This window comes from Rhinolophus hipposideros (genome assembly GCF_964194185.1).
Source record: "Rhinolophus hipposideros genome assembly, chromosome: 9".
Classification (NCBI taxonomy): domain Eukaryota; kingdom Metazoa; phylum Chordata; class Mammalia; order Chiroptera; family Rhinolophidae; genus Rhinolophus; species Rhinolophus hipposideros.
The window spans coordinates 56,066,262-56,089,195 of NC_138055.1; the positions used below are offsets into that span (position 1 = coordinate 56,066,262).

General features: G+C 46.3%; 3 protein-coding genes across 3 annotated transcripts; 1 reads left to right on the plus strand and 2 right to left on the minus strand.

Annotated features, from left to right (window-relative positions):
- Nucleotides 1-116: 116 nt before the first annotated feature.
- Nucleotides 117-4,731, plus strand: IL23A (interleukin 23 subunit alpha). The gene is made up of 4 exons (XM_081061473.1): nucleotides 117-3,210; nucleotides 3,392-3,493; nucleotides 4,024-4,170; nucleotides 4,268-4,731. Exons 1-4 carry the CDS (start codon nucleotides 3,049-3,051, stop codon nucleotides 4,427-4,429), a joined length of 573 nt encoding a protein of 190 aa, XP_080917599.1. The 5' UTR covers nucleotides 117-3,048; the 3' UTR covers nucleotides 4,430-4,731.
- Nucleotides 4,732-5,274: 543 nt separating this feature from the next.
- On the minus strand, nucleotides 5,275-19,140 carry STAT2 (signal transducer and activator of transcription 2). Its single transcript, XM_081061472.1, has 24 exons — nucleotides 18,926-19,140; nucleotides 17,062-17,205; nucleotides 16,741-16,894; nucleotides 16,320-16,415; nucleotides 16,054-16,146; nucleotides 15,889-15,964; nucleotides 15,397-15,482; nucleotides 15,078-15,232; nucleotides 12,572-12,730; nucleotides 12,373-12,465; nucleotides 12,102-12,161; nucleotides 11,671-11,691; nucleotides 11,353-11,446; nucleotides 11,159-11,206; nucleotides 10,993-11,076; nucleotides 10,734-10,832; nucleotides 10,496-10,631; nucleotides 10,340-10,392; nucleotides 10,116-10,210; nucleotides 9,056-9,192; nucleotides 8,695-8,877; nucleotides 8,422-8,479; nucleotides 7,337-7,620; nucleotides 5,275-7,048 (listed from the first exon to the last, which is right to left on the minus strand). The coding sequence occupies exons 2-24, from the start codon at nucleotides 17,190-17,192 to the stop codon at nucleotides 6,906-6,908; spliced, it is 2,538 nt and encodes an 845-aa protein (XP_080917598.1). The 5' UTR covers nucleotides 17,193-17,205; nucleotides 18,926-19,140; the 3' UTR covers nucleotides 5,275-6,905.
- Nucleotides 19,141-19,792: 652 nt separating this feature from the next.
- APOF (apolipoprotein F) lies at nucleotides 19,793-20,743 on the minus strand (the record flags this gene model as incomplete). The annotated part of the gene is made up of 1 exon (XM_081059964.1): nucleotides 19,793-20,743. The coding sequence occupies exon 1, from the start codon at nucleotides 20,732-20,734 to the stop codon at nucleotides 19,793-19,795; it is 942 nt and encodes a 313-aa protein (XP_080916090.1). The 5' UTR covers nucleotides 20,735-20,743.
- Nucleotides 20,744-22,934: the final 2,191 nt, after the last annotated feature.

Here is a 22,934-nt window from a genome sequence, read left to right on the forward strand (position 1 = left end):
GAATCGACTGCTGGGTATTCCCAGTATGGTTCAGTCCACCCCCTCTTTTCACGGTGCTCTTGTGAGCTACTCCGCCACCTCTGACCCTGTTGCCCCCGAAACTCGCTGGCATTTCCAGATCTGGGAGAGAAAAAGGGAAGCAGGAGCCAGGCTCCTAACATGGTCCATCTTCTACGATACTAAAGGCATCCATCTGAAACTCCCACCTGCGATTGTGACCCTCCCAGAGGCCCCGGTAACGTTCCCAGGGAACAGGACCCCTAAAATATCAAATTCCCTCATGCTAGCTCTTGGAGCTGGCATTATTCCTCAGCGGGGCAAGAGCACAGCAAATGAAGACATTTGCCTATCCAAAACTCTTACAAATTTGGTGTCAACAGTTATCCTGAGGGATTTGGGGGGCCTAACTCAGCTTGAACTGCTTCGGAATGGATCCAGGTTATGAGATGTCTCCGAGGCACTCCAGCTCGGTTTCTAAAGGCCACATCGAGGGCCTCTTTGGTGGGAGGAATTCCTCACGGAGGATACAGCTTTAAAACATTTCTTTCCCTCAAAGGCCGGTGCATAAACCTTCATACAAGGATCCCAGAATTTAGACTTTCAGGACTCGGTATGGTCCTAGACTCAGTCAGAGGTCACAGACGGAGAAAAAAAACAACTCACAGGACCTCTCAAGTTAATCTGACTTCACAGGTCCCTAGATTTAAAATCTCACAAAAAGATGGGTGCTGAAAGACCTGGACAGTTCCTACCCTCTGAGAAATTTCCATATGGAGGTCTCAAATTGAGAACAACTTCATAGACCCATGAGAATTACAGGGCTTGAGATACCCAGAGAATCTGGGCGAAATGAGCTATTATGCTTTATAACGATGCTCTGTCTTTTCAGTGTCTCAAATAATGGGACAACTGAGAACGCAGGACTTGAAGCCAGACTGTCTGCACTGGAATTCTGGCCGCTTAGTAGCACTGTGATTTTGGACAAGTGGCTTATCTCTGTGCCTCAGTTTCCTCATCTGTTATAGGGGGATAATAACAGTACCTACCTCATTGGGTTGCTTGTGAGAATTAAATGAGTTAATACATGAAAAGTGCTTAGCTCAAGTACTTGGCATAAAGTGAGAGTCAGATATACATTAACCATCATTATTCACCACCTGGGGGAACTTCAACGGGATTTTGAGTCTGGGCATCCAACTGGGAAGGTCTGCTTAGGAGTGTCTTGTGCATGTGATTTGCATAACAGTTGAAGCCCTGCTGACGTCAAGGACTCCCTGCAGCGCCAGGTCCAATCTAGTCCTGGAAGTAGTTCCTGCCATACAATAGGACCACAGTTGCCTCACCAACCTTGCTTCCTACCCAACTCCCTAAGCACCAGGAAGTGAAACAAAGCAGTAGAGCCCCAGGCCTCCAGCTCACCCTTGTCCCTCTTCTACCGTCTCTCAGGGCTCCACTTCCTCCTCCTCTTCACCTTTCAGCTCCTATCCTTTAGGGCTTCCAGCATAGGGACCCGAGGTGGGGAAAACATAGGACACATTCATTATACAAAAGTGAGGTGAGCTCTCCTACTTCCACCACCACCACCACCACCACCAGTTTCCTTGTTCTATGTGTAGCCGCAGTATGTGGGGAGAGGCAAACCATTTGTCACTCAAACTGAGATAACTTCTCTGATGCTGGAAATGTTTTATCCAAAGGGTGGATTTACCAGAGAGTCAGATTTGAATCAGAAGTTTCGCTGGGCAGTTTTGAATAGTTCTGAGGGAAGGGAGGCCTTTGTAAAGGGTTTCTCAGAGGAAAACGGTCAACCTCTTGGGGAGGCTTTGGGAGCCATCTGTGTGGTCACCCACGACCTCATTCTGACGTCCAAATTGTCCTGGGACCCTCCACTGGGGTTGGGGCAGCCCCAGATTTGGACCACCCTCCACTCCCACGCCTCATCTCACACTCTCAGCTGTTTCACTGGATGTTGCATCAGGGAGGGTGATGAAATCAGTGTCAGTGGATTTTACCCATGGATGCAACCAGCTGAAGAACCGGCCAGGGTCATTGACACGGAGCACCTTCAACTACCAAGGACTCCTGGACTTCTTAGCCATGGTGTAGGAGCTGGAATATCTAAACTGGACTTCTAGCCCTTGCTTACACTGGTGTCCCAAAAGAACTATCCCCTGCAGCCCACAGAGCCCATGAAACGCTGAGCCACTAAGGTTGAAGTATCAGATGGGTCTTAGCAACAACTCCCTCCTCCAACAGGCCGCCTACTCTCCACAGTGAGGCCTGAAGTAGGGGAACAGTAACACTCGGAATGGCACTTACATGGCTGCCCAGTTCTCAAAATGCCTGCATGTCTATTCTCTTCTGGTGAAAATAAGACTGTTCGCAGTTTTGAAAAAGAATCCCCCTTACTTTTAGATAGAGGACATCTGGTGGGAACCAAACTTCATTCCAAACTGAGCTTGCCATCTTATTGGGAGATAAATGAATGTTTCTGTTTTGGTTTTTCCTCAGGCAGGAAGAGGTGAGGAAATTAGGTTTCGGGGTGGGAGTGGGGGTGTTATAGCTTCAAGAGGCAAAAGATGAGGAAAAGGTTAAACAGGAAGGAACTTGAGACTAGATTCATTTAAATATTTGCTATTCCCTCCCCCACCTAAACTACAGCCATTTCAATTCCTGGAGAGCATTACACATATGTCCCATCCCAGGCCTCCAGCCACAGCAACCACACAAGTCATTTCCCCTGGGACTGAGGCTGCATACCTGGGCTCCCCACGGAGGGGGATGATGCAGGGAGGGGAATCCCACCTGCTGTGAGTCACCTGCTAGTATAAAGGGCGGGTGTTACAATGCAGGGACCTTAAAAAGAGACTCAGAGACAACGGTAGAAAAACAAGGGAAGCAGCTCAGAACCTCAGCGAACTGAGGGAACCAAACCAGAGACAGACAGAACAGAGACAATCAAGCTCAGAGCAAGGGGAAGTGGGCAGAGATTCCACAGGGACTGGTGCAAGACACAGAGCCAGCCAGATTTGAGAAGCAGGCACCGAGATGCTGGGGAGCAGAGCTGTGCTGCTGCTTCTGCTGCTGCCCGGGACTGCTCAGGGCCGTGCTGTGCCGGAAAGCAGCAGCCCTGCCTGGGCTCGGTGCCAGCAGCTCTCACAGAAGCTCTGCACACTGGCCTGGAGTGCACATCCACCAATGGGACATGTGGTGAGTGACAGCCTCTGGGACCAACGAGGAACCTCTCCAAGTTCTCCAAGGCTGCAGTGGAAGACTCGCCTTGTGTAGAAGCTAGAGGGTTGGGGATCCTGGGAGAGTCTCAGGCCTGAGGAGGCAGGTGGGTTTGAAAGTACTTATTTCTTCTGTCTTTCCAACCCTTCCTCCACTCCAGGATCTACCAAGAGAAGAGGGAGATGACGAGACTACAAATGATGTCCCCCATATCCAGTGTGAGGATGGCTGTGATCCCCAAGGACTCAGGGACAATAGTGAGGTACTAAGATGAGGCTGAGCCACAAGAGGGGAATGGGGACATATCTGGGCACGACGGTGATTTAGTAAAGATTGTATTTGTCCTTGTCAGCTCAGGTGGCTACAACACACCACAGACTGGGTAGTTTATAAACAGAAATGTCTCCCAATTCTGGAGGCTGTAAGAAATAAATTTCTCCAGGTCCAAGCCCAAGGAGCTCAGGGTGCTATCATGGTTGGTGAGAGCCCCTGTGCAGGTCGCAGACTTCTCGTCATATCCTCACGTGGCAGAAGGGGCTAAAGAGCTCCATGGGTCTCTTCTAAGGCATTAATCCCATTCATGAGGCTCCACCCTCATGACCTAATCACCTCTCAGAGGCCTCACCTCCTAATACCATCGTACTGGGGGTTAGGATCTCAACATATAAATCTTGTGGGGACACAACCATTCAGACCATAGCCGTGTCTAAGGAGCCAAAGAACTGGGTGGGTCTTTGGTGAATGGAGTAGGAAGAGGGTATGTTTTCTTCAACTGCTTTCTTTTCTCCTCAGTCCTGCTTGCAAAGGATCCATCAGGGCCTGGTTTTTTATGAGAAGCTGCTGGACTCAGACATTTTCACAGGGGAGTCCTCTTTACTCCCCGATGGCCCTGTGAACCAGCTTCACTCCTCCCTATTGGGTCTCAGGCAACTCTTACAGGTATGAACTAGGGGCCTGGAGGATGGTGGCTTGCAGTCTCTCAACAGACTGGGGGGTGAAGGAGCTAGAGCCCTAATTGTGTCCTGTGTCCTTTCAGCCTGAGGGGCACCCCTGGGAGACCGAGCAGACTCCAAGCCTCAGTCCCAGCCAAACATGGCAGCGCCCCCTTCTCCGCCTCAAGATTCTTCGCAGCCTCAAGGCCTTTGTGGCTGTAGCTGCCCGGGTCTTTGCCCATGGAGCAGCAACCCTGAGCCCCTAAAGCCAACAGCTTAAGGATGGCACCCAGTCTCCATGGCTCAGCAATGCAAAGACGAACCTATCAGCCAGCTGAGGCCCCTGTGAGCCAAGTCAAATCAGTCATTTAATTCTAATGGGACTTGCATTGTTGAAAAAGTACCAAAACGGACTGATTTATGATGCTGACCTACGACATGTTGAGTATTTATTAGATGGAAAAGGAAAATTTGGGATTATTTATCCTCGGCAGCAGTTTGGGGAGGATGATTATTTATTATATTTATACTGAATTATGTACTTTTTTCAATAAACCTATTTATGTGGATATCTGAGTCTAATTTCTAGATTTGGTTTGGAAAAAGAAACAGAATGGAAAAACAGGGACAAGGGATTACAAAATGCATCCTTCTACTTTCTACTCCGCAGGGCTACTGTGGACAGGGTATTTCCTTATGATCCCCTGGTGTAGAGTAACTGGCATCTTTTTGATCTTAATCCCTGGATGGCTAAACAAGATGAATGGCATTAAAAAGGGCTGAGATGAGGATGCAGGGCCTCTCGCTTGCTCCCAGTGCCCCTTTCCCTGCTTTCTTCGCCAAGAGTGTATTTGGCCAGAGAGGAATCCCGAGCACTGCAGGATCAAAAGTCAGAGCCATGTGAGCAGGAAGGGCATTCCAGGAAGACAAAGGTAAATCCCCCAAACTAACATGATTCTCCCTTAAAGCACATCTCCCTTCTGTGGGCCCCTTAAGAAGGGAGTTTGATTACCCAAAGGGATCTAAACTACCTGTGAAAGAAAGAGAAGGGGAAGGGGCTAGTGATTATTTCCCTTCCTTTTCACCATCATCACAAAATCAAAAAGGCATAGGTTTTGGAGTCAGACAGATTCAGGTTTATTTCTGGGTTTTGCCACCAACCAGCTGTGTGACAACGGGCTAGCCCTTCCCAACTCATATATAGATAACAGCTTCCCTGGAAGAATGTAAGGGTCAGAAAAAGTTGTGCTAAATAGGGAGGTAAGAAGAAGAAACATCACAGGAGGGACAGACGGGGGAGGGTGGAAGACAGGCCATGATTTGCTCACCTTGATCCTCCATTGCCTGCTGGTTTCTCCAAGGATATTAGTCTTGTTAGCAAAGAAGTAAAGAAGTTCAGGGAGCAAATGCTTCCAGGTCAGCACAAAGTTTATTAGCCACTTATAATCAGAAGGGTCTCTTTCTGAATAGGATTCTTCCTTAACATACCAGGTAGAAAACATCTACATGTATAGGGCCTCACTTTCATTTACATCTCAAGTTGTACTAGAAGCACATCTTAGAGCAACAGCAGTTGTCCTGGGGTTCCCTGGAAATGGCTAAGGTGTGAGGTTGTTCACAGCCCCATGATAAACCTTCAAGGTTCTAAGGTTCTAGGAACTTGATCTTTGCCCAGGTCTATGCCCAAGGAATGGGATATACCTCTTTTCAGGTAAACGGTATATTGCACAAAAGCAAGGGAATGATACCTTAATAGAGAAATATCTTAAGACCCAAGGTGTCCTTTCTTCTGTAACAATAGCAAATTTTATCTAATACTATAAGAAGCAATTCCTAAATTCCCAGTAACTACCATCCCTGGCTTCTAGGAGTGATTTGTCTCCTAAGCTTTGGGAAAGTGAGACTAGGCAGAATAAGTTATTGTGCAAAGCTTCACAGGCACATGAGGACTATTTTTGGGGGGGAAGGAATGGGTTGTGGCCAACTTGGGAGGTGGGGAGGAGACTGGTAAGAGATGTACCTCCTACTCCCTTCCTCAGAGGGGAGCTTCACGTGGTGGCTGAGGCAGAAAGCTCAGTCCTTGCAGGAAAAGAGGAAATTCAGAACTTGAGTCAGGAGTGAGGGGAAGAAAGGAAAAGGCTATCCTAGACATGAAGAAACCAGAAGAAAGAAATGGATTCTATCGTGTGTCTATTCCCCAGTGAGGAACAAACCTAGTGGGCACCACATTAGTCTTAACCAGCCATTAAAATGTTGAAATCCGGGGATCAAATATATGGTGATGGAAGGAGAATTGACTCTGGGTGGTGAACACACAATGGGATTTATAGATGATGTAATACAGAATTGTACACCTGAAATCTATGTAAATTTACTAACAATTGTCACCCCAATAAATTTAATTAAAAAAAAAATTTTTTTTTTAAATGTTGAAATCCTTCCATACTGGAAAGAAGCAACTTCCCTGAATCCTTTACCCCTAAGGGTCCTGGCCTGTTCCCAGAACTTCTACACCTCCCAGCATAACAGGCAGCCTCCAGAATCATAGTGAGAACTAAGAACAACATCTATTCTGATTCATTGGTCCCCCTTCCTTACCCACATAATGCTTTTAACTCTCACTCCAAATCACACGGTTAACCCAGCTTCGATGGGCCACATGCCTGATTTCCCATCCTCGGAGAGCAACATCATGATGTGAGGGGTAGGTAAAAGATAGAAAAAACAGAGGAAACGTAGTTCCTAGTAGTCAGAAGGAATCAAGGGCCCATCTATGTAGAAATGGCTGGGGTAGAAGACGTGAGCCTCATCCACAGTGTTCTGGTCGGCCAACAGTGGGTCTCCATTTGGCATGATTTCTTCAATCTTCATACTATTTCGGAAGACTGGGTAGTCCAGAGAAAGAAGTCAGTCCCTGATCTTAGGCAAGGAGTTCCCAACCCAGCTAGGAAAGTGAGGAAGGATGGATGGCAGCAGAGGCCTAGACAGAGCCTGAAGAGGCACTTAGGTGGGGCTGGGGGAGGTGTGTACATTTCCTAATGAAAGGAATCACAAGGAAATGAGCCTCCTCTCCAATGAGGAACTTAGACCTGGGCCCTTTCTGTAATGGGTGAGGGAGGGGAATTGGGAAGGGGACCGTATCCCCTTTTCCTCAGCCCCATCTCATCACTTACTTTCCATTTCCTCAGTGTTCAAGTGTCTCAGATCATGGGGCAAATCTGGCTCTGGCTCTGGCTCTGGCACCAGCTGTGAAATAGGTTCTAGAATAGGATCCAGCGTCAGTTCTGGTCCCAGGTTTGGCTTTGGCAAGCTTTGTGCAGGCTCCAGCGGTGACCCCAAATCCAGCCCTGCCTTCAGCAGTGGCTCTAACCCCAGCTCTGGCCCTGGTGCCAGCCCCGGGTACAGTCCTGATGACTCCACTTCTGGCTCCAGTGGTTGTTGCAGCTCATCCACCTGTCTGGAAACCCCAATACAGACAAAGGGGCAGTTGTTTAGGTTAAGTGGGGAATGGTCGAGCAAACAGAGGTTACCTCTCTGGTCTAAGAAGGCAACAGAGCAGAGGGCTTAAGAGCACAGGCTTTGGATTCAGGCTTTCCAGAGTTTGAATCCCATTGTTTACTAGTTGACCTTAGGCAAGTTACCTAACCTCTCTGAGCCTCAGATTTATCATCTGTAAAATGGGAACAACAACCAACACCTAATAATACTCAAGAGGCAGTATGATGGTTTAAAGCAGGGTTTTCGAATCTGACAGACTTGGATTATTTAGTAGCCATGTACCTTAGGCACGCCACTTCATTAAACCTGTCTCCTCAGTTGAAAATAGTTAATAATAGTGTTTGCCTCACAGGACTATTATAGATTCAATAACTGACAAAATGAACACAAAGGTTTAGTCCCGTGCCTGGTACATAATAAACTTTCATTAAATGTGGCTGTTAGTATTACCTGTTCAGATGGATTCTCATGAGGATTAAATTTCTAAAAAGTTCTAAAAATATCTAGTACCATGTTTGGCATCAAGATGCCCATTACCATCAATGATTATGACTATTATTATCAGGGAACCACAGTGGAGATAGCCTAAGGATGGCAGTGGAAAAATAGAGAGGAGAGAGACTAGAAAATAGAGAGGGCTGGAGAGTGTGGGTCAATAGGAGAGAAGCCAGAGAGACTGGAATTGGGTAGGTTCGGGTCACTATGTCACTATGTCAGCCAAAAAGGATTAGAGAGGATGGCCAAAGAGTCCATATCTCACCTGTTAGAGACCACAATGAGCTTATGTTTCAGGTATTTCCTTCGTTCCTGGAGATTATCTGTAGGGAACATACACAGGAGGTGGGAGGTCAAGGGATTGGACACAGTATAGGTGGTCCTGACAATCACATCTCCTTATTAACTAGCAGTGTCCCATGGACAAGTCCCTTACCTTCTCTGGATATTGATTTTCCCATGTTTGGCAGGAAGGAGTTGTATTTGTGAATGCCTGAGAATCCCTACCATCTCCCAGGAAAGTATGTAAAAGACTCACCTCTGTCCTCGTAGTAGCACCCGAAAGCCTCATCCCGGGGGATTCGGGGGTAGAGAAAGCGCAGTGGGTTCTCAGGTATGTTCTCCTCAGTGAGCAGCTGGTAGTGGCGAATGATTTTGGTCAGCGGGAGTGACTGCAGCACCTCCTTGGTGAAGGGCTGCACAGAGCAGATGAGCACCTTATCTAGAAAGTGGACGTAGGAAAAGGCAGGCTCGAGGGAAGAGGCTGAGCCTGGGCGCTCCTCACCCTGGCTGCCCAACCCCAGACCTGCCGAGGGATACAGGATAGAGACAGGGAAGTGAAGGGCAAGCAGAGGGACAGAAAGGAGAGGCTGTGGGAACAGCCGGGCAGAGCAGCTGACCATCATCCTGGTGTTCCACCCACGAGCAGGTAATGCCCCCTTCCGATGTTTCACTGAAGCGCAGTAGAAAGGTGCCAGAGATGGTCTTCTTAAGCAACCGGCGCTCCTGGCTCCGGCTCACAAAGCCCATGATGCGTCTGGAGGGGAGAAAGCAGCTGTCAGGTGCTCCTGCCCTCCTGGCCGCTGATCCTTAGGTAGGGAGACAGTGCCAAGTTTTGGCGCTGGTTCTGCCACTTACAAACTGTCCTGCTATGGCCAAGTTACTTCACTTTACTGACAATATATACCCCCAAGGTTGGAAGAGGTGTGTATGTGTGTGTGTGTGTGTGTGTGTGAAGATTCTGTGAGCTCACATAGATGAAAAGCATCTTGTGAAAGGCAAAGTGCCCTATAAATGGGCAGAGTATGGCAGAAAGAGCATAGGGTTGGGATCAGACAGGCCCTGGTTCAAATCCCAACTCGGCCCCTTGGGTAAGTTCTTTGACTTCCTTGAGCCTTAGTTTCCTCACTTGAAACGAGGGTGGCAACATCCATCAGAGCATACTTATGAGGATTACATGGCAGAATTCGTGAAAGCACCCAGCAGGCTCTGGAACACAGTAGATGCTTAACAAATAATGGCCTCAACTACCGTGTTTCCCCGAAAACAAGACCTAGCCGGACCATCAGCTCTAATGCATCTTTTGGAGCAAAAATTTGTATTATACTATATTATATTGATTATATATTATATTGATTATATTATATGATATATTATATTTATTATATTATATTATATTATATTATATTATATTATTAGACCCGGTCTGATATTATAGTAAAATAAGACTGGGTCTTACATTAATTTTTGCTCCAAAAGATGCATTAAAGCTCATTGGCTAGGTCTTATTTTTGGGGAAACTCAGTGTTAGTGTAAATGTGAAGGGGTGTGACCTTGTACCAGTTTTTGCTCTCTCTCCTTATTTACCACATGAGGGCGCACAGAGTCCATTTTCAAGCCCAGAAGGCAGCTGGGCTGGAGTGGGGTGGGGTGGCAGAGAGAGGCTGACCAAAGCCTTACCCATCCTTCCAGAGATCCTTTAGGTGGTCATGTACCAGATCCAGGATTTTGTCCAGCCATGTCCAGAATGGTAGTTTTCCAGGGGGGCTCTCTCGCTAAAGGAGGAATGGAAAGGCAGAAAGGGAGGTGGAGCAAGAGCCCCTGCTGTACGGAAGAAGTGTTGGGGGAGGGGAGAGTTTTGGACTAGGGGCTGGGATGTAGGTGCCCAGGATGCAGGGAGTTACCTTAGTGAAGTCAGCCCAGGACAACAATGCACTCTCATTCCTACAGTTCTTCCCTGTGGGCAGACAGGTAGTTCAGATGATGGAAGGAGACAGGCTAGGGGTGCTGGGATGGAAAGGACAGAGGGCTGGGCTGAGAGAAAAGAAGGAGGTCTATACCAAACAGCTTGTCCTTCAGCATGCTCAGCTGGTCCCGGTCGAGGCCTCGGCCAACGTAGGAGAAGAACTGCCAACTGAGAGCAGGGCCCAGCAAGCTCCAGGGGGCTTTGGGGGGGCTGGAGAAGAACTGCTGATTCTGCCAGGGTGGGAGGAGAGCAGGATGGCTCAGAAGCAGCGCCTACACATCAAGCTTCCACACCCCTCCTCACCATCCTTCACCTGTTGGCCCCACCTCTACCTGGGGGTTTGTGCTGAGCAGATTGAACCAGAGAACCGAGGCCCAGGCAATTGAGAGTTGATTCATATTAGATATAATCACCACAGGAAGGGTGTCCGTCTGGGAAGACAGGAATCACAGAGGAGACGGGGGTGATTTTAGCTTTAGACATCTGGTAGGGGCAAGAGGTAACATCTCACCCTGAGAGAATTCCGTTTCATCCCTCTTACGCCTTCTCCCAAATCTGCTTCGTCTCTCCCTGCCCTCCATTTTCACTCACTTTCAGCTCCTGCTTCAGACCCTGGTAGGTGTATTTGACTGTGATGCTGATAATGTGCAGTTCCTCTGTTACGCCCAGCAGCCCCTGGAACAGCCGGAGACACAGTGGTAAGAAGGTCGTTCGGTACTTTCCTCTTGCTCCCCCAAATCCTCTATCCAGGCCTCACCTTATTACTGCCTTTTCCTGAACCACCAGAACGTTGCTCCACCAGAGTCTGTGAATTGGGGGAGAGAGAGAATGCCAGAGGAGGGACCTCAGCGTCCCTGGAACCCATTTTGCCCTCAGGACTTCCCAAGGCCTGGGAACTTCCCCCAGCCTGTTCCAATGGACTAGTAAGCTCAAGCTATTAACCCTTCTTACCAGGTAACCGAAATCCCAAATTAAGCCCTGACTTTGCCCTTTCTCGGGGGTCAAGGTTTTCTGGTTTGAGGTCCAAATGTTGAACTTCCGGAAGCTGTTTCAGGAGGAAGAAGATATATGAAGAACAGAAGTAGAGTTATTCTACAAACTCAGCAGGAAAACGAAAGTTCCACTTCATTTCAGCCCTCCCCTTCGCCTTCTGCCTATACCCCACTAAAATCAGCCTCCCCTCGTTTGTGCCCCCATCAGGACTGCTACATGTGGTTGTACCAGTCACACGGTATATACATGTTTGCAGTGTCCTGTTCAGGTACGTACCCTTGTGATTGAGGAGGATTCCTGAAAATACAAAAAACAAAATAAAAAATAAAAATCACTGGGAAGCAAACAGTGGAGAAGTTAGGAATTTGGTCTTTGGGATCAGAGAGACCTGGGTTCAAACTCCAATCTGCAGCTCCCTAGCTTATGTGACCTTGCACAAGAGATATTATCTCTCCAAGCTTGTTTGAATGGTGCATTGATAATATCTAACTCATAAGATTCCTAGACAATTAAATGAGTATTTGGCAAGCTGTATGTCACATAGTAAGTCCTCAACAAAAGGCATGAGTTACAATTTCTATGAGGTAGGAACAGAAGGGGAAAGAACACAGCCACAGGGCCTTGTTGTGAAGAAGAGGGGTCTATTCTGCCCACCAGCCCATGTCCTGGCCATCCTTTGGTCCCATCCTTCACCTGCCCCAATTTACCTGTCAATGGAGACTTCTGCGGTCAATGACTCATTGCCTTCCTGGAGTCTCACCAGCAGCCTGAAGAAGAGAGGTAGATGAGGGAAAGTGGTCAACCTCAACCTCCTGGATAAGACCAGATGTTTGAAAAAGATAAGAGAAGGGATTAGAAGGTAGGTGGATTGAGGGGAAAAGAGAACAAACAGCCAAGAATGGGAAGATCTGTAAAGCCAGGAAATGAATGGTATCAGGCCTGGAATAAGGAAGCAAGAATGAGTTCTGAAATGCCAACCTTGTTTGGACAGTGAACTTGCTCCCAGTCCTCAGGATGAGGGGTCGATGGGGAGTTTGAGGCATGCAGGGTTGGGTTTCTACCACAAAGGCTCTGGGAAGAGAGATGTGGAGAGAATATACAGCTCAGCATCTTTAAGAACGGCTCCTCTTGTTCCTTCCCTTTGCCCTCCCTACAAGTCCCTCCCTGGCCTCTAGACCTGTGGAGCAGACGCTGTAGCAACTCTGTAACCTGGGCCTCCCGCAGGTCCACCCCTTTGGTTAGAGGGTCATCCTGATAGCTAACCAGGCGACTCAATTCCTTCAGCTCCTTCAAAAGCTGCCGCAGATGAAACAATAGCTTTGCTCCATTTGTGAACCTGAATGATAGAATCCAAGGGAGAGAGAATCCATGAGTTTCCTGGAACCCCTAAACAGGCTCTAAGAGCTCCCCTTTAACTATGTGGGAGTTAGAAACTGGGATAAAAAAAGAATTCAGGAAGCACTGATTACTCAACCTGACTCATAATCCAAGAAATGAAAATCAAAGCTATTTTCACATATAACTGGTAAAAGATTAACATAATAAAGCTAACTTTCACATGAAGCCTGCTATGTACTATTTATTCTAAGTGTTTTACATATATTAATCCATTTAATCCTTTCAACAACCCTATGAGGTAGATTCTATTATTGTCCCCATTCTACAGATGATAAAACTGAGGCACAGAAAAGTTAAGTGACTTGCTCAAGGTCATAAAACTAGTAAGGAATGAAGTTGTATGTAATCCCAGGCAGTCTGGCTGCACAATTCACACTTTTGACTTCTATACTTTACTGTGTCTATAAAAAAATTATAATAATAGGTAATGTGGTGACAGGAAAACAATCATATGCTACATTTAAGCAAAGAGATTGGGATAGCAGTTTGAAACTATTTTTCAAAAAGCCTCAAAAATATGCATAGATTTTGTAGTATTCCATTTCTAAGATATATCCTAAGGAAATAATCAGACAAACAGATAAAGACAAATGTATGAGGAAGTTCAGAGCTTTGTTATTTATAATAGAAAAATTAGAAAAAATTGGTATTAGGTATGTAAATTATGGCATATTTACATCATGAAATACTATGCAACCATTAAAAATAATGATATAGGCTCAAATACTTAACATGAAAAATGTACCCGGAGAACTGACTCTGGGTGGTGAACACACAATGGGATTTATAGACGATGTAATACATAATTGTACACCTGAAATCTATGTAAATTTACTAACAATTGTCACCCCAATAAATTTAATTTAAAAAAAATGTACCCAAAAAAGTACAAAAATATTAAGTTTTTAAAAATTACAAGATAGTACAGATATATGATTTGGCTTCTGTTTAAAATAGATGTATATTGGGGCGGTCGGATGGCTCAGTTGGTTAGAGCATGAGCTCTGAACAACATGGATGCCGGTTCAATTCCTGCATGGGATGGTGGGCTGTGCCCCCTGCAACTAAAGCTTGAACACGGCAACTGGACCTGGAGCTGAGCTGCGCCCTCCACAACTAGACTGAAGGACAACCACTTGGAGCTGATGGGCCCTGGAGAAACACGCTGTTCCCCAATATTCCCCCCAACCAAAAAAATTAAATAAATAAATAAAATAAAGTAGATGTATATTTGTGTACACGCACAGGGAAAATCTGGAAAAAGTATTTAAAAGCATCAACAGTGGATACCTCTGCATGATCAGATTATGCAGATGGGTGATTTTTACTTTCTTTTCTCTTTAAAGTTGTCTGAAATTTTTTCAACTAGTACACATTATATTATTAATAATAATTACAAAAAGCAATAAGGCTCTATTAAAAACAATGAAACAAAGAACCAACACAATAACACACCATCACTATCAGCAAGGAAAGGTATATACTTCAACCCAGGAATACTACTTCTAGCAACTTACATTACAGAAATAATTAGAAATGTAAATAAAGATGTAGCTGTGAGGTTATTTAAATAATTTAAATACTGACCCTGTGCCAAAAGCAATACACACCTGTTTTCAATATACCTGAACAGCTGTGGTATATTTTTAATAGTTCAAATTACAATGAATTTCCTCATGAGAAAAAATTTAAAACAGTAGGTACTTTTCAAGTATATTGAAGGACACAGTCCTTTTTGTTCTACATCACAATAAAATTAACATAAAATAAAACGTTTACTGGTAAAAATAGTAAGAAATTAAAAACTAAATGTCCAAAAATAAGAGTTAATTAAATATGTTACCTCTCTATAGGGAACCATGATGCAGCCATTAAAAGTAACATGGTAAATATTACAACATACATCTAAGTTTAAAAAAAACAAGCCGACACGTCTCAAAATATGAACAGTATGATTCAATTTTTGTTTAACAGTATTACAGTAGCTAAATAAGTATTTTCTCTCTCTCTCTTTCTTTTTTGCTTTATCTTCATTCCCCCTCAAAACAATTAGAAAACATATTTCTCAGGTGATTAAAAAGGAAGGGTTCTGGGCTTCCTTGGTAGTGAGAATGAAGAGCAGAGTGTAGCTGCAGTCAGATAAGGGAGCTGGGATCATTCCGGGGAGCAGAGGTTAAGTTAAGGAGAGCAATTCCTTTTACAGGGCACTGCAACTTACACAGCACAGGGGGATAATGGTTAGGACTAGGGCTGAGTGAGCATGAGGGTGGGAAGATGCCTCTCACCACTTTTCTAGCTGGAAAAGTTCTAACCCTCCATCCAGGGGGGCTCCAATGCAGGCTTTCTGCTGCTGGACTTTCCATTCCTCCAACTGAGGCAGCAGTAGATCGATTAGGGTGGTTAACCGGCCTAGCAGTGCTTTGGAGGTATCAAGCACCTCCTAGAAAAGACATGAAGTGAGTGCTGAGCCCCTCTCACCACCACCCTCCACCATCCAACTGGGGAAGAAGGCACAAAGAAGCCAAGGCTCAGAGGCCAGGGCTCCCAGACCCCCCATTTTCCCCAGGTCCCTACTACCCACTCCCTCTGTCCTCTGTCTCCCACCTTTCTCCTTTTGTCCAGTTCATTGAGCGTTTCCTGCAGAAGCTGCTGCTGTCTGGTCTGATGGGGGTCCAAAGAGGATGTCCTCGCTAGATGACAGCAGAAGTGAGACAAGTGCTCAGATCTAGGGTTCCTTCCTTACCTTCCTGACCCGGACCTCAGTCAGAGTCAGGAGGGGGGAATCCTGAAGAGAGAAGAAGGGAAACCAAGCAAAGCACAGGTAGCTCCAGGCCATCGAAGCCCACTCAATCAGCTAAGGTGGTTTCCCATGCATCTCCTTCAACATTTACTAGCTGTCCCTCAGCCATACCCCCAGCCCAACCTCCACTACACGCTGGCATTTCTAGTTTCGCATGGCAGCAGGACTGTACTGTAGCTAGTGATGGGTAGCCAAAGGTGATTACTGTTTACTAGGGCTTTTCCCTTTTGCTTTCTTCCACCCTTGGCCTTCCAGTGGGCACCTGTCTTTCTCCTACCCCTCAGTGTGCTACCTACCTGACTTCTGGATATTGTATCGGAAGCAGAAGACATCCTGCTGGTCTTTCAGTTGGCTGATGGATTTCACCAGCTTCTGTAGTGGGGATGAGACGCAGATGAGGCTGCTTCTGTGGGAGGAAGCAGGCGGAGTTCTGCCCACCCTGACTTGCCACATCTACCAACCTCCATCATAGCCCTTAATTCCAGAATCCGGGATTCAATCTCATGCTGCTGCTGGCTCTCCACAGGTGCTTCAAGAGCTGGCTCGCCTTGCTCCTGAAATAAGAGGCTCTGAGTACATTCAACTCTGACCTTGCATCCCTGAAATCCAGCCCTGAAATTAAACCACAGGCTATGGGGGATCTTATTCTGAGATAAATTTCCTGAGTCCTTTCCATGGTCTGTCTCTACTCCACGAACTTTCAGTATCACCACCAAATTGTTCTCACCAACTGAGCCCTCTGAGCCTGGATCAGAATTCTTTTTTCTTCCAGAAGGAGGTTAAAGATCATTGCAGCCAATTGGGTGGGGCCCTGGGGGAAGGCCTGCAGTAGGAAAAGAGAAAGAATTGATTGAACTCACCTGCCTTCAATGAACCTTCCCACCAGTGACCCCAGTACTTTCCCCTCTTTCAGGGTCTCTAGCTCTTCCCCTTTTTACCACAGGTCCCCAGACTCTAGCCTCTTCCCAACAGGATCATCTAAACACTGCCCTTCACTCTGCCAGTGATCCTTCAAGTCCAAATTCTGTCCCCCTTTCTCCTGATCTGCCCGTCCCTTTGCATCTCTAGGTCCTATTCCATACCCTAAACTGTATTCCACTACACTCAGCTCCCATTCCTACTTTGTTATACCCAGCTCCTCCAAGTACCTGAATGTCCCGATAGAATTTTCGCAAGTTGTGCTGTAGCAACAAGCACTCAGGGTCCTGGCTGCAGCGGCCACACTCATAGCTCAGTTGATCCAAGAAGTGGAAGAATAGCATGTTAGCCTTGGAATCATCATTACCCATTGCAGCTTCCTGCCTGGGGAACAGGAATGACAAAGATTAGAATCTCTGCAGGATTGCTACTGTCTTGAGGCCTCCCAACCCCTTCCGGCCTTTGGTGTCTCCAGGACCCTGGGGGCTCTGAAGAATGAAACCACTTTCCTAACCTCCCTCACCCCACTCCCAACTTTCTGAGGGCCTCACCAGTTCTGGTCTTCAATCCATACAGCCAACTGCTGTCGAACATCCACTGGCAGGAGGCTATTTGTGTAGAGCTGGTGCAGAAGATCTTGAAATGGGCTGTCGAGATTCTGCAGCTTCTCCCACTGTGCCATTTGGGTTCTGAGTCTGAAGGATTCAGGTTCCCAATTGGAAATTTCACTGGACTAAATCATCCACAGTCTTATGATTGTTTATTATTAAAATTGAACATTTTAAAATTACACAGGTAAGATACAGAAAAAAAGGGGGTGTCTAGATTGACCCCACTCCCAATCTTGGTCTCTTCCCCTCCTCTCCAGAAGTAACCAAAATTATTAGTTTGGTATATATTCGTCCAGGGTGTACTATTTAAGAGCGCCAATATGTGGGCCTTTTTGTTTTTTTGTTTGTTTGTTTGTTTACCCCCCAAGGCCTTTTTGTTTTAATTGTAATTTCTAAACATACACCAAAGTAGAGTGAATAGTACAAGAATCATCCATGTACCCATTATTAATTTTCAACAAATATTAATGATATTTCTATCATTTTTATTTCATCTATCTCTCCCAATAAATTTACTTGTGTTTGTATTCGTTTATGTTGGAGCATTTAAAAGCCAGTGTGGGTCATAAGTATTTATTTCAGCATCATCCTTGCTGGCTCCAAAGCTTTACTGGGGACTTAGGTACACCCTATAAACTGCTCTCCATGTAGGAAGGACGAGCTGTATTCTAGATGTTTAAATGCTGTGCAAGGAGTCACTCAATCCCTAAGGTTGTGAGACTGTTATGACCTCTGTTGGTCTCTGATTCTGCTCATGGATTATCAACTTTGCAAGAGACCCAGAAATTTCACTCAAAACTGTTTTTTGCCTGTCACCAAGTAGGCTGGGCAGAGAATCCTTCTCCCTACCTTGCCCTGCCCACTGCCATCTATCTATTTAGGAAATGAAAACTTGTTCTTGTTGCAGCCTGGGCCTAACGGAAAAGAATAAACAGTACATCTGTGGTCTAAAAAAAGTCACATGATTTTATTAGAAATCAAAGAAAAATGTTTGGGATGAGAGAGGTTCTTTTCCACAAGTATGAATAATTATGAGCTGCCTTTCTACCCCTGGTAAGTAGGAACGGGAAGGAAAGGATTGGGCAGGGGCTCTTATTTTTCAATTTAACCCTTTTAGTAGCGCTTGATTTTTATAACTATGTACCTGTATTGCTTTTTTTAAAAAAAATGACGAGGCCCCAGTTCTTAAGGAACTAGTGGGCTGGTATTAAAAGAGTAAGGCCGCAAGTAAACCCTAAGGTTTAAATGTAAAAACAAACATACAACGAAAGAAACAAATCTGGTCTTCTCAAATGGACTGCGAACGCTTGAGGTTAAGGGCTGTAACACGTTCCTCTCCGGTTATCCTCACTCCCTTAGGCACATACCATTTTGTGTTCAAAAAGCTGTTCTGAAATAAACTTCCTTTTGTATGTGACCTTAAGCAAATAGTTTCACCTTTCTGTGTCTTATGCTTTTTAACATAATAAAGATAATAAACTGTATCTACCCTTAGACATTGATTTTTTTGTGTGTTTATGAAGATCAAACATTACACAGACTAGAGGGTAAATGGCTAAGACACTGAATCAATGTAACAATGCTAAGTTCCGAGTCAGGGGAGTGCTGGGAGGAGGGCATTAGGATTGGGGAGCTAGGCTGGAGCGGAGGGGGTGTTGATCCAGGATGCAGCAGGCGACCGCTATTTCATCCGGGGGACGCAGCTTGACCACCACGGGGCGTAGCCCCCGGGGTCTGCCACCCTTCCCAGGGAGGAACTCGCGCCTCCATCCCCAACCCCCGCGCGCCCTCTCAGGGCCAGTACCTGGTTAGGGTCTCAGTCCTCGCTCCCTCCAGCGGCTCCGCTCTCGGCTTCGGTTCCCCAGACGGAGCTACCGCAGCAGCGTCTCCCGCCCCGCCCTGGGCTTCGTCCCGCCCCTCGGGCCCGCCCCCTTGTAGCGGGCTGGAGTGGGCTGCTGAACCTCGGAGGTCGCCCTTCCCAGCCCCGCACCCCTACACTGGCCCAGCGCTTCAGGCTGTGAGCTCATTGGTGCCGCCACAACGCCTGCCTCCCCGCGGGGCGGGACAAGCAGAGCGGAAGCCACAGCTCCAGCTCCAGCGATTGGTGGGGCAGCTCAAGTAAGCCCCTCCTGCGAGCTGACTGCGGAGGGAGGAGTCCAACTCCTGGAACAGCTCAGGACTCAAACAGCTGATTTCCGAGAACCCGCTCTACAGCCCCAGAACCGAGACTAGCTCAGGACCGTGGAAGCGCTTAGGGCTCCTTCAGAGGAGGTGGGACCGGAATTTCGAAACTTTGGGATCGGAAGGGGAAGGCTGAAGTCATACCAAAATAAAAACTGTTTATTGATGGTACTGTGCTAAGTATGCACGTTAGGTTCATTGCATCGTGTATGATTTCCACAAACCACACTGAGGTGAAATTCATTATCCCCACTTTAGAAATTTTAAAAACTGAGCCTGGAGAAAGAAGTTAAGTTACTAGTCAGTGATCACTGAGGCTCTAACAAGTGGAGCCTGCATTCAAACCAAACCCTCTGACTCCAAACCCCAAACTTCAAAACTCCTGCCTTTTACAGTAGTGCCTTCTATAACAAACCAGATATTTAGATTCTGAACACACACATATAGCCTGTCAGAATATTTGATTTATTCATTCAGTGTTTACCACCTTTTATATCCCAAAACTCCCATTCCCAGGATCTATGTTATAATTCTTGAAGAAGGGCCATCCCCAGTAAGGAGTTGACTTTACTTCTTCTGACACCAAAGGGGCAATGGCAGTTGTTTCCGCCATGTCACTCATATTTGAAGTGCTGCCCAAGCCTTCCTCGCTGGTCTCTGGAGGGATGTTTGCTTCTTTCTCATGGTAATAGTGGATCAACTGTTGAACCCCAGCTTTCACTGCAGGTTTAAGGGCAGTGCTGACCACTACTCCCAAGGGCCCCCCTGACATTCCAGCCATGGTCATCAGAAGGTCATAACCTATATCTATGGCCCCATCTTGGCCTCGTTGCTTGGCCTCTTCCAAGCAGTTCTGAGCAGCATAATACAGAGCTGTGCCCAGGTTGTAGAAGGTTCCTACTCCTGGCAACCATTGGACTATATTGTGCACACTCTGCTCCTGCTCATTTTTGCAGTCCTCGATGGGGAGGGAGCGTCGGGCCCTCTCTGGGCCTTGCTGCTCCTTGGCCAGCAGCTGCAAAGCAGAGGCCAGGGCATCCACTGACACTCCCCTCCCTATGCTTCTGCCTTTCTCCAGCCCTTGAAGATGTTGGAAGAGGATCTGTGTAGCATTTACACCCCCCAGACGGTAAAGCTGAAGCTGCAGGGCCTGTACATCAGCATAGCAGCCAGCTTCCTTCAGTGCAATCATCAGTGGCAGGCCTATCAGGAACTTGGGTAGACGGGCCATGTGAGTATAGCCAGGCAGGGATTTGGGGACTAGGGTCTGGCAGGAAAAGGGGTCTGAGGAAGGTGGCCAGGATTCCAAGGATGAAGGAAGGTGCATCAGGATATTTGTCTGGTTTCCATATGAAATGGCATCCACAGTGTACAGCAGGAGGTAGCAAAGAAGCAGCTCAATTGGTATCATGATGTGTCTGAGGGCACCCATGTCTGGACCAGAGTACGCTGGAGAGGGGGAAAACCAGAAACATCCATTAGGGATGTAGTCCAAAAGGAGCCCAGGACTCAGGGCACACCTCATGCATCACCTTTAGGCTTCTGCTCTTTTTAGGTAAAGGCCTACGAGACAGGAAATGCAACCCAGTTGTTCCCACTGGCCTTCTTCATCTTCAGGTTACCTGGGACTTCCCCTGCTTTATTTCCACCCATTTACAGGGGGTCCCAAATTGCTACACAGTTCAGTCATTGAGAAGTGAGACTGCGTTGATAGGTTTGGTAGCTGCTCAATCCCGTGCTGCCCACTTCTCTGTCCCATAGGGGAGAAAGATATTTGTTTTCCACAATGATCTGTAAGAGATGTAATCTCTGCAAATATTTGTCCATTTGTATTGGCTGTTCAAACCTTGTCCCCTTGTCACACACTTGACCTCAAAACCTAAGATCTTGTTCCTTGACATTTCCTACAGGTCCCGCCACGTTCTCACTCTAGCACATGAGAGGATCTGAGAAACTCAGAATCAGAAGAGATTAGATGTTTATTATTTGCTCTTTTTAAATTTCTCTCTCTTTTTTTAAAAAAGATTTTATTGAGGAAGGGGATTTTATTGGGGAACAACAGTGTGTACTTCCAGACCTTTTATCCAAGTCAAGTTGTTGTCCTTTCAGTCTTAGTTGTGGAGAGCGCAGCTCAGCTCCAGGTCCAGTTGCCATTGCTAGTTGCAAGGGGCACAGCCCACCATCCCTTGTGGGAGTCGAACCGGCAACCTTGTGGTTGAGAGCCCACTGGCCCATGTGGGAATCCAACCGGCAGCCTTCGGAGTTAGGAGCATGGAGTTCTAACCGCCTGAGCCACCGGCCCGGCCCCAAATTTCTCTTTTCGGTTTAAAATTTAAATTAGCAAGCTACAGTGTCTTGTTGGGGTTTTAATACAAGTAGATGAATGAGAAAAGGTTAAAATACTAATCATGCTTTGAACATATTACATGTGCAGTATGTGATAACTGAAAGAAAGAAAAGGGAAAATGGAATAAGAAATGGGGACTGAGAACTACTAAGTGGAGAGGGGCAAGACTAATACCAGTTGCATGTGTGTCTTAGCACTGGGATGAAATATAGAACATGCTTCTGACCTAAGTGGTCTCCAACATTTCTAACTATTTCCCATATCCCCATTGTTGATCATAGTCCTGGGAAAGGAGACTTGTTGTCTAGGTGGCATTGAATATCTAAAGTGAACCTGGACAAGTTCCTGAATCAATTTCCCCAGAAAGCATCTCAGATAAGTGTGGAACATTTGATAAATTATATTGTCATCATCCACAGAAACTGAGACGCTTTTAACTTGGGCTTTCTTCAGCTTTTTGCCTAACTCAACATATTCCCGACTCATAGCTGAAGTTCTAGGGGATGTTGACAGTAAAAGCTTTGAATTGTTTCACCAGCAACATGGCTTCTCAGCAAATTCAATTACCACATGCGCTAATTGCTAGATCAGCCACCCCAGCGGGTGTATTCACTGCCATCAATATACATTCCTCAGGGTGAGTAACTGAGTGTTGGATTTATCCAAGCTCCTCTGCAGATCCAACCAGATCCTTCAGAATGACGTTGGTATTGCCTCTAGAGCACTTCAAAAGAGGTGACAATTGAGCTGACTCTTGAAGGTAAAGGCTCCTTATGGAGACAGGCAGGGTGTTATGTGTGTGGGTATATGTGTGGTTGGAGCCTTCCAATAGAGGCACTAACATGATTGACCATTTAGAGGCATGAAAAAGCCTGATTTTGGAGGATGGAAAATCATCCAGGATGACGACGGTGTAAGGTAGGTGTGTGGGTGGTGTGGCCGTGAGGCTGCAATGACTGGCTCTGGACTCTGTCCTACAAACAGTGGGGAACCATCAAGTGCTCTGGACAGGGGAGTGATATAATCAAAACTATATTTTAGAAAGATAACTCAGGGGACAGCTTGGGTGGACTTAAGAGAAGGAAAGATTGGAGAAAGACTAGCAGGACAGCTGCTGCAGGAGTGACAGTGAGTGATAACAAAAAAATTGCAGGGAGGCAATCTAGAGTAGTCAAATTCATAGAAACAGAAAGTTACCAGGAGCTGAGGTGAGGCGGAAATAGAGAGTTGTTTAATGGGTATAGAGTTTTAGTTTTGCAAGATGAAACATTTCTTGAAATGGGTC